General features: G+C 44.6%; 1 protein-coding gene across 1 annotated transcript; it reads right to left on the bottom strand.

Moving 5' to 3' along the window:
• Positions 1-6,094: 6,094 nt before the first annotated feature.
• On the bottom strand, positions 6,095-9,832 carry ZNF133 (zinc finger protein 133; the record flags this gene model as incomplete). Its single annotated transcript, XM_080930961.1, has 3 exons — positions 6,095-6,182; positions 8,712-8,787; positions 9,712-9,832. 3 exons carry the CDS (start codon positions 9,830-9,832, stop codon positions 6,095-6,097), a joined length of 285 nt encoding a protein of 94 aa, XP_080787087.1.
• Between the last annotated feature and the right edge of the window lie 1,332 nt (positions 9,833-11,164).

Genomic DNA, 11,164 nt, shown 5'->3' with positions numbered 1-11,164 from the left:
ATTCTCAAGGTTAGCATATTAAAACAGGATTTTTGGTTGTGTCTAATACTGTGAAATAACAGTATAGTCATCTGTTTGCCTTCAGTAAGCTTCTTCAGTGATGTGACCATATGGGTTGTTTCTGTGTTATATTCCTGACAGCCAAAGTCCTGAAGGTGCCTTTTCCTTTTAAAATGGTTTGATCAAATCTTGATCAAATGATTTGAGTTGAACAAATCTTGAAGTTTATCTATGAGGAATGGGTGAGAATAGAGGAGTCCCAAGAATAAACCTTGAGGAAATGTGGGCTAATGAGATGCCTTTTAGTGTTGAAGGTGTGTCTTTGAAGGGGCTTGTGGGACCTCATTCTTTGCTTCCTGGTGATGGAGTGACTTTGTTCTGGTATGATGTAGTGCCTTGCCACAGGCTCAAAGGAATGGAGCCAAATGATCATGGACTGGAACTTCAAAACTGTGAGCCAACACACAACTTTTTGTTTATAAGCTGATTATCTCCAGCATTGTGTTATAATATTGAAAGTCTAACTAGCACAGTATTGTACCTGCATGCTCACACTCCCAACCTCCATGCCCGAGGCTGTAAATCTTATGTTTCATTATAGCTCCTGGCACAAGGTGGGTTCTTAGGAAATACTTAGGAAAAATCACTTCATGGCTTTTTGAATGGTCAATGTGCCTAACAGATAGCTTTGCAAAATAGATATCTCAGCTATTAAGTTTGGAAAACATTTATTTTCTGATGTAAGGTTGTAGTCAAAAAGAAAATGCATATCCTAGCAAATTCCTAAACGAATCAGTATCTTGGTTGTATTGGTTCATGTACTGTGAGAGGAGTGATGTTGGTGCAGGTTTTGCCTCCTGGACATGTGTATAGTCCAGATGTACATTCAGATCTCAGCCGAGTGATTAACTGTGCTTAATTCTGTGCTTATCCTGTGCAGACAAGTGATTGTTTCATGAAACATTCCATTCTCATAACACTATAAGAATCTAAAACAGCAGAAAATTTAAATTAAGTATAAACTGCTGAACTATACATTCTTAGTGTGTCCGTGTTCTCAAGATTTCTGTGCATGTCAGAGCTCAGCAGAGTGATTAACTGTTTAACCTGTGCAGACAAGTGATTGTTTCATAAAATATTTTATGTGTGTTATAAGAATATAAAACAGAAAATTGAAATAAAGTAAAAACTGCTAAACTACACATTCCTAGAGTGTCTGTTTTATCAAGGTTTCTGTGTGTGGACTATTTCAAATAACTGGTTAGTTTTATTACATAGTATCTATTTTCTTATAAAGTTATGGTTTTAAAAAGGTGTGTGTGTGTGTGTGTGTGTGTGTGTGTTCATGCATGTGCATGTACATGTGTGTGGGTGGTTAAACTATACGAAGAAATGGTGTTATGTGGGACCCTAAAGACACAGAAATGGCTGAAGTCAAACTCAGAGACTTTCCAGTCATCCCAAGGCTGTGAGATCCCACCTGTGCCTGACAAATAAAAACAATGGCCCAGAGTAATTTTCAGAAAAACCACAGGATATACTGACTGATAGCCACCTGGGCCTCTAGAAAGCCCTAGATAGGGTCCTGACACATGTCATAATTAGCTCATGCTCTAATCACCCAATTCTGAGAAACAAAACAAGGACAAAACCCCACAGAATTTGCTGGCTAACAGCCACAAGGTCTCATGGGAAAGACCCAAATATGCATCATCATCAGCCTAAACCCCCTCATCTAATGAATCTCAAGGTCACTATAACCCACCGATGCAACATCACCACCCCATGCTGTTGCTGAAATCTGCGCACTGTAAAGAATAAAAAAGATGTGTGCTTTGAGAGTTCGGGGTTTACTCTCCCTATGAGGATGAGCAACCCCATGCACATGGAATTGAGCCTCCTGCCATTGCAGCGGTCTGTCGTCTAATTGTGTCCTGTGGGTTGCGCTCCTGAGCTAAGACTCCTTGTTGGGGTCTTACAACAGTCACCGCTGCTTTTAAAAAGGGTTGCACTGCCTGCTTCTTTCTGTGTACTTCTTTCCTTAAATTCCTCAAATCCAAGGAAATAAAAAGTCTACTCTACTGCTCTTTAGGGTATGATAGTGTAGCCCTATTCCCGTAGGGTTAAGCATAATAAAATAAGATGTAACCCCAAAACATGAGGGTTTGCTATGGCCTTGGAAGAGAGAATACATGCTAATCACCCCGTGTGTGTCTAGCCAGTGGACTGGGAGGTGATAAAGGGACTAGAGGTATGTGGGGTGGCTCTATTTGGAATTTTAACCACCCCAGTTCTAGAACATTTTTGAAGATCTGTCACAGAATTACACCCCAAATAATTCATAGCCCAAGCCAATGTGAATAAATAACCATGTTTCTGGGCTAGTCTGGAACAAAGAAATGCTTTAGTAATTAGGTCAAAAATAAAATCAGTCTGAATGAATATGGATCTTTAAAAGATGCATTTGCGTGGTGTTTGAGGTAAAATTATGGTAATTAACTCATGCTAATTGCCCCATCCCCATATTATGCAAATTTGGACATAAGCTGTCTTAAACCACTCTTGGGGGACAATATAGCATGCACTTTGCCCATGATTTCACTTCTGGCGAGTTTCGGTGAAAGGTCATCTTTTTAAGAATCATGGTGGAGGCTGGAGGTTAAGAGCACTGCCTCTCAGAGGTTAAGAGCACTGGCTGTTCTTCTAGAGGTCCCGAGTTCAATTGCCAGCAACCACATGGTGGCTTATAACCATCTATAATGAGACCTGATGCCCTCTTCTGGCCTACCGGTGTCCATGTAGGCAGAATGCTGTACATATAATAAATAAAACTTTTTAAAAAATCATGTTGGATCCCCCCCAAAAATTATTTTGAACAAACTTCACTTTCTGTTAAAAAACAAAAAGCTAGCAAAGAGCTGATATGGGAAAACACACACACACACACACACACACACACACACTTTAGTCTGAATTTGTTAAGAATCATGTTTAGTAGCCATTGTGGAGAAATTATGGCACAGATTTCCTGTCTAATAGAAAGTTAGAAAATTTAACAAGTGATTTCTTACTACGTGTGCAGAACAGAGATTATTCCCCACCCACTGCAATGACTATCAAGTTGGATGAAATATAGAGTTTTTAAGCTATACTGGAATAAAATTCTGGCATAGAAACTATTTCTCAAGACTTTTCTATTTGAGCCAATTTGACTGAAAAACCATACTTTGATGCCATTTAGAAAACTCTTGCAAGGAATATGTAATAACAACAACCAAGGGGAAAAAAAAAGAAAAACCCTCCATGAGTTCAGAGAACTTGTTAAGAAATTATATTTTCTACGTATCTCAGAAGATTCAGAAGATATAGTGCCTTTAAGCCTCCACACTTGAGCAGATGTAAATGAAAATACCACATTTCCAGGAAATCTGGGAAGAAATATGGCTTTTTCCTCACCCAAGTCCCCACTGTTTGCATAAATCTGGATTTTAATTTTCTTCATGATTATATGACGGGGAACTTGACAACACACTGTGCCCCCCAAAAAAATCTACACTTGAGTGGTTTGATATGAACCATTTATTTCTTGACAGTTTGTAAAACAATATAGCATATAATTTATGAACCCTAAAAACCTAAGAAAATTTATAAATCACAAACTTTTTTTAAAAACAACTTGGCATAATTATTTCCTAAAGCCTACAAGACTTGGTAGATTGAGATGAAAAGTCCTAATTTTAAGACCATTTTGGAAAGAAATATAGTATGCTACTATATCCAAATAATCCTTCTATGCAATTCTGTATTTAAAAAAACAAAACAAAAAAAATCTGCCATTCTGGGACCAAGACAGTAATTCTTGAGGTCAAGTGCAATGACTGCTACCACAGAGAATGGGGTTCAATTCCCAGCACCCAATGAAGCTCACAACCACCGGTAACTCCATTTCCAAGCATCTGGCACCCTCTTCTGGCCTCAGACTCCAAGCAAGCATGTGACACACAGGCATACACTTAGGTAAAACACACCCAAATACATGAAATGTAAAAAAAAAAAAAAAAGAAGAAAAGAAAAGAAAAGAAAAAGAAAAACCTAATTGTGTCTCTGGGCCACAGAATTTAAAAACTGGATTGTACATTTAGTATAAAAACAACTTTCGGAGTGAATCTGGATGAAAAAGAAAATCAGATTGCCTAACTGGTGTTTCTACTGGTATTCCTACACATTTAACTGAGTTGCATTCCAATAGATAAAACCACATCCACAAAGATCTCAAAACAAGATTCTCTGGTTTAGGTATAAAAACATTGTGCAGCGCCTGCCTTAGCGCTCGTTGAAACCACTTGATGTGTTGAGACACACACTCCATGTTTAAGGCTTAGAGTCTTGCAGCCCTTATCTTCCCAGCAATGAATTCTGGGAACAGTGAGTTCAAGATGCCTGAGGGTTCCAGCTCCTAAAAGAGAGTGAGAATCACAGACCAGGTTGCAGATCTGTCGAGAAGCAAAGTTTACTAGACAAATGGCCACACAACTTGGAAAGAAAGTAGTTGCTGCCCGTTGGTTTTACGGAGGTGTAAGAATTCTGCCAACGAATCCTTTCCACTGTTTTCATTTTCAAAGCGAACAGAAGGGCTCAGAAGATGGCCCCAAATAGACTTCAGTCAGGCCGGAGGGGCAGTTTGTGATGGGCACATTTCATCTTCCTGTGTCTGCTGAGGTGAGACCTTTGCCTAAAGCCCTCTCCACAGGTCTTGCATGTGTAAGTCTTCTCCCCCCTGTGTGTCCTCTGATGTAAGGTGAGGCGTGACTTCTGGATAAAGCCCTGGCTACACTCTCGGGACACACAAAGCTTCTCTTCAAAGTGTACCTGACTATGTTCGATTAAAGCCGACTTATCATTAAAGCCTATTTCACACTGTGGGCACGCATGCCTCTCCCTTGAGTGCTTCCTCTTGTGTCTGAGGAGCCCAGCCTGGTGACTAAAGCCTCGTCCACAGTCTCGGCACACTTATGGCTTCTCTCCTGAGTGTGTCCTCTGGTGTGCAATGAGGTTTGACTTCTGGCTAAAGCCACGCCCACATTCCTCACACACAATGGGCTTCTCGCCAGAGTGTGTTCTCTGGTGTCTGATGAGGTTGGACCGCTGGCTGAAGCCTCGACCACAATCCTTGCACACAATAGGTTTCTCCCGAGTGAATGTGCTGGTGTCTGTTGAGGTGGGATTTAAAACTAAAGCCTCGTCCGCACAGCCCGCACACATATGGTTTCTCCCCAGTGTGCGTCCTCCTGTGAGAGATGAGAGTTGAGTTCTGGCTAAAGCTGTGCCCACATACACCACACACATAAGGCTTCTCCCTTAGAGTGAGTCCTCTGGTGGTTGGCAAGGGTTGTCCTCTGCCTGAAGCACTGCCCACACTCCTTGCAGGCATAAGGCTTTTCCCTTGAGTGTGTCCTTTGATGGATGATAAGATTTGACTTCTGGCTAAAGCCTCGTCCACACTCACTGCACATGTAAGGCTTCTCACCCTAGTGTGTCCTCTCGTGAATGACGAGTGTGGACTTCCGGCTAAAGCCTCACCCACACTCCTTGCACACAATGGGTTTTACCCCAGAGTGTGCCTTCTGGTGTCTGGCTAGGCTCTTCTTTAGACTGAAGCCCTTCTCACACACCCCGCACACATACGGCTTCTCTGAGTGGATCCTCTGGTGACTAAGCAGGTTTGTCATCTTGCTGAAGCCCAGCCCACACTCTTCACAGTTAACAGTTCCCAGGATTTCTATTCGCTTCAGCAGCTTCTCTGGTTCTCCAGTGCTCACGGCTTGAGCTGGGCTGGCCTCCATCTCTACCCATCTGATGCCATTGGCAGAGCTGACTGATTGCCTCTGGGGTGGCCTAGAGAGGGCTCCCGAACTCGTGTCCTTCGTCCTTCCAAATGAAGGACTGGCCCTTTCTCTCTCTCCGCCTTCTGATTTATCTCTGTAGGAACTCTTATCAGAGGCTTGATGCTGCTTCTCCAGAACCCCCCCGACACGCGTCCCCTCAGTCAACATGACTTTCCACACACAGACGTGTGACTATCAATGGAGCATGATCACTCAGCGTGTTCTGCACAGGGGATTTCTGACTGGCGAGATCTGGAAGACACGCACGACCAGTGCACAGTTGCAGCTTTGCCGGTGCTGCAGAGGAGAGAGTGAGTCAGAATGGGGTCCTTGCAGGGACAGCCCAAACAGTCCTACCTAACCTGATGGTCACCTTGTTCCTCAGTGCTGCCTCACCAAGACTTCCGTCACATGGATTCTCCAGCCCATCACTACACCGGCGTTGTATCTCCTGCTACATCCAAACAAGCCCTATAGCCTTGGGGCTGTTAAGAGCATCACAGTGACAGCTTCAGTTACCGCTGACTCACAACCACACAGTCAGAAACGGTGGCCACTGTGTACTATGCCTCTGTGCTTTTGACCCGTGTGGAAACATCTCTCCTGATGTTGCCGAGGATGAAGCAGCCAGGCGGAGAAAGCATCATCCCAACTTTAGTGCAAGACTGCTGGAGAGTGGTTAGGCAGGAGAGGGGGTGGGGTAGCCAGATGGTGCAGCAAGTCAAGATGCTTGCCACCAAACATGGAGAGAAATTACTGCCACAAGGTGCCCTCCACCTGTGCGGTACAGCACATGCGTGCCTCTCTCCAACAAACACACTTTACAAATGAGGCAGGGTGGTTAAACAGAAAGTGCATGACACACTTCAGCTGAGGTCTCCCCACCTTGACAAATACTTTGTCAGTGGATTATTTTGTTGGAATGTCTATAAGGCAGCAAGCCCTCGGCAGGGAACGGCACAACCACAGCCTGGGTCACTAGTTCCATAAAAGATGCCCCTTACTAACTACTAAGTCCTGTTAATTTCCACAACTAGTTTAAATAACCTCAGAAATCAGTGCAAACTGACAAACAAACCCAGGGGCTGGAGATGTAGCTGAGTGGTACAGTGTCTGTCGAGTTTACACGTCGTCTTGTTCCTCTTGGACAAGAAGCGTTACCACAATGCAGCTTCATTACTACCAACTGAAGGCAAGGACCAACCAGTGTGAGCAATTAGTACAGATCTTACCGAATCTTCCTAATACTCTTAGCCATGAACCATCAGTCATCACAATCGCATTATTCTATCCTATGTCGGATGGACTTTTCAGTTATAATTGAATTAGCATAATTAGAACAATTGTCTTAATTGTTAAAGTAAGCATAACCATACCTTCCTAACATTGAAAGTCCCTAATTCTTCCTACACGGCAGACTACTAAACACATACCTTCCATTTTATCCCTCAATGTCCCATGAGTAGCAGCACAATTATGAATGAATGAATGAATGAATGCTTTGCCTGCATATATGTATATGTTCCATGGTACCCACTGTCTGTAGAGTTCGGTAATTTTTGAGCCACCAGGTGGTGCTGAAAAATTGAACCTGGATATTTCACTTATTTACATTTCAAATGTTATCCCTTTCCCGGTTTCCCCTCCGCAAACCCCCTACTCATCCCTCCTCCCCCTGCTTCTATGAGGGTGCTCCCCAACTAACCCACCCCCTCTCACCTCATCGCCCTGTATCCCCCTACACTGGGGCATCGAGCCTTCCCAGGACCAAGAACCTCTTTTCCCATTGATGCCAAGTAAGGCCATCCTCTGCTACATGTGCAGCTGGAGGCCTGTTTGCATTCCCTAGCGCCTTAGTGCAATTCTTTCCTGTCAGCAGGTTTTCACTGCAGGCGTGGATGACAGTCTAGGAGTCACCGGTCCAACCTGATGTCCTCCCTCCCAAGTCCCACTACTACAGAATGCCCTGACCAGGTGACCAGCAGGACCTCAGGCCTGTTCATGTTGTATATCTGAAGCCTGGCTGCTCTTACCAACTTATATTCTGTGTAATGGACTGTGTGGCACAACTCTTATCTGAGTCTGTTTCTATTTCTGGACACAAAGTAGCTTTTATTTGCAGCTAATATAGTTCAGAATTAAAATGGCCTCTTCAAAGCAACCCCAACACTGTTTTAACATCTACCGGGGAATGACAGAAAAATATGAAAAGAAAATTTCAACTTCCCACTGTAGGATTCTTTCCATTGGCTGTGTCATGCTGTCAGCTCAAAGGACTTAGTCTGAGATCAGATTGAACACAAAATATGGTCAGTTGGATGAATTTGTCTGAACGTATCTTAAGTCTACAGATGCTCCAGTGTTTATAGTTTATACAGATTTAATGATTACTGATACAAGTCTACATTTCAAAAACTCAGCCAGGCATGGTAGCACATGACTTTAATCCCAGCTCTCAGGAGGCAGAGGCAGGAGGCCAAAAGACTTCAAGGTAAAAGAGACAAGAAGGGACTGGAGAGATGGCTCAGTGGTTAAGAACTCAGAGGTCCTGAGTTCAAATCCCAACAACCACATGTAATGGGATCCAATGTCACCTTCTGGTGTGTCTGAAGACAGCTGCAGTGTGCTCATTATAATAAAAATAAGTACATAGAGGGGAAGGAAAAGAGAGAGAGAAGAAACATCAGGAATGCTCCTATATGGAGATAGTAGCCTGAAAGGGCAGTCGAAAGGGTCAAAGAGAAGTCCAGCTCCTCACTAGTTCTCTTCAGCCCCCTGGGCCTCCAACAGCCCCTTGTCCCGTTCGTCCAGACCTTTGCCACTCACCATCTTCTCTCCTCTCGCCATGTCTCTTTCCCTTGCTCTAGCTGCGTGATGAGCTTTGATTTTGAAAATGGAAGTCCTGCTCACCAGAGAAGAAAACGGTAGGTTAGGGTACAGAAGGCATTCTGACTTGTCCTCTGAAATACACTGAAAAGCTTCACAGGGCAGTGCAGAGGGTTAGCAGTTACTTGAAATTAGCAGGACGATGAAATCAGATGCGAACACACTCCATGCTGGGTAAATGAACCCCCATTACAGTGAATTCTGACTGCATGCATGCAACTTGGTGCTGGAGGAACAGAGAGTTCTACATTTTGATCTAAAGGCAGCCAGGAGGATGCTCTCTTCCACACTTGGTGGAGTTTGAGCACCAGGAGACCTCAAAACCTACCAACACAATAACACACTTCCTCCAACAAGGCCGTACCTTCTAATAGTGCAGCTTCCCATGGGCCAAGCATATTAAAACCACTACACTCACTTTCCATTGTTTTCTTGAGTATTTGTCACAAAATGATACATACCTGTCTTATTTAAACAGAGTTCATTTAGGAAAAGAGAGAGCCCAGACTGGAGGGGAAAGTCTAGAGATGCATAGTATGGCCGATAACACACACACTCACACACACCACACTCTCTCTCTCTCTCTCTCTCTCTCTCTCTCTCTCTCACACACACACACACACACACACTAACACACACTCACACGCACACTCACACACACACACAGACACACACTTCCTTTCTCACACACACACTCACACACATACACCACACACACACACTCTCTCTCTCTCTCTCACACACACACAAACACACACACCTAATGGCATTCAACTCTACAAAATCAGACTTCCCTAGGAAAGCAGAGAATAAAATATCTTTGTCCTTGTCAAACCCAAAGGTCAAGCAAGTCAGAAAGTAAGAAGGCTGCTACAAGGATAGAGGGACTGGCTAGTGTGCGCACTAATAAGTCAGCAGTCCTGAGAGACACACCACTCACCCAGAGAGACCAGGTGGCTGTAGTTCTCCAGCATCACCTCCCTGTACAGGGCCCTCTGAGCCGGGCTCCGCAGGTTCCACTCCTCCTGGGAGAAATCCACAGCCACATCTCGGAATGCCATGTGTACCTGGAACACGAAACAGCCCCGCCTGCCTCTGAGCCAACCTCGATGTGGCTCAGGGGCAGAGGCAAGAAGAAGAGACCCCAGTACTGGCTGTAGAGAGCCGTTTGTGTTGCACCCAAACATGGCGCCGGCTTTTTGCGGAGAACTCGGCAAACAGAGCTGTTGCCCAGCCAAGAGACTTAGAGCGCATGCGCCATATACGTCACAGCCCGCTCTCGGGGCATACTATTGAGTTACTGGAGGGCGCACCAATCAGGTAGCGACACGAGTCTCTTGGTCATATATAAGCGATGCATTTCTCTCCCATGTGGGAGATCCCCTGCTCAGAGTGTTGTACAATAAAGGTTGTTTGCAGAAGAATCCTGTTGTTGCACGCCTATTTTTGTCGGCATATTTTATTTCTATGTATATACTAATGTTAAGTCTGTGCACATACGTGTAGATGTACATAAAGAATGCACACAGAAGAAAGCACCTGGACTCCTGGAGTCGGAGTTACAGGCAGTTGTAAGCCACTTGATATGGGTGCCGAAACAAAACTTGGGTCCACTCCAAGAGCAACGCTCTGGTAACCACAGAGTCATGTCCCCAGTGCCCAGACTTCCTACATTCTAAACATTAAAAAGGCCAAATAGTCTTACACATATTATTGTTGATGCATCTGAAATTTGTGCGGGTTCATAACACCCAAGCCTAAATATGCTACAACTCAGCCCTTCATCTCCTGACCTGAGGGGCGGAGAGGCATCTGAGCCACAGCCCGAAGTCTCAAGCCCATCTGTCATAAACCAAGGCTTCCGCTTTCTCACTCAAGAGACACACAGCGGGTGCCTCGGTGGAACCCCTTGGCTCCTCATCTCCACCCCCTCCCCTTTGCTCAGACCCGTTCTTGACTCTGCTACTGAGAACACAGCTGGGAGAGCTTTGCTACGACTGAGCTCAGGTACTTGGTCTTCCAGACCAGAGGAACGGAGGAAAGAACAGAGCATTAGAATTCCACATAAACCTGGGCAGAGACGGAGGGAGAAACCCAAACCTCGGCTGACTGGCCAGAATGAAACAACCAAGGTGCAGCGAAACAGCTTGTAGGTGTTTGACTTATTACTGTTTAAGACACACGTAGCACGGAGGTCACTCGAGGGCGTTCCCGGGGCTGCCAATCACCAACTGCCACTTCCCTCTCCACAGCACTCTCAACATTTGCACGTGGCAACTGCAACCTCCCAATCACTTCTGTCCTGTACATCTGGGACACAGATTTAGCCCATGCAACATTTCACTGCGCATACTCTGGTTACACTGTCCTGTAATGGATGGCTAGGGCTTCTA

This window comes from Micromys minutus (assembly GCF_963924665.1).
Source record: "Micromys minutus genome assembly, chromosome: 17".
Classification (NCBI taxonomy): Eukaryota; Metazoa; Chordata; class Mammalia; order Rodentia; family Muridae; genus Micromys; species Micromys minutus.
This window is presented reverse-complemented; position numbering and strand designations above follow the sequence as displayed.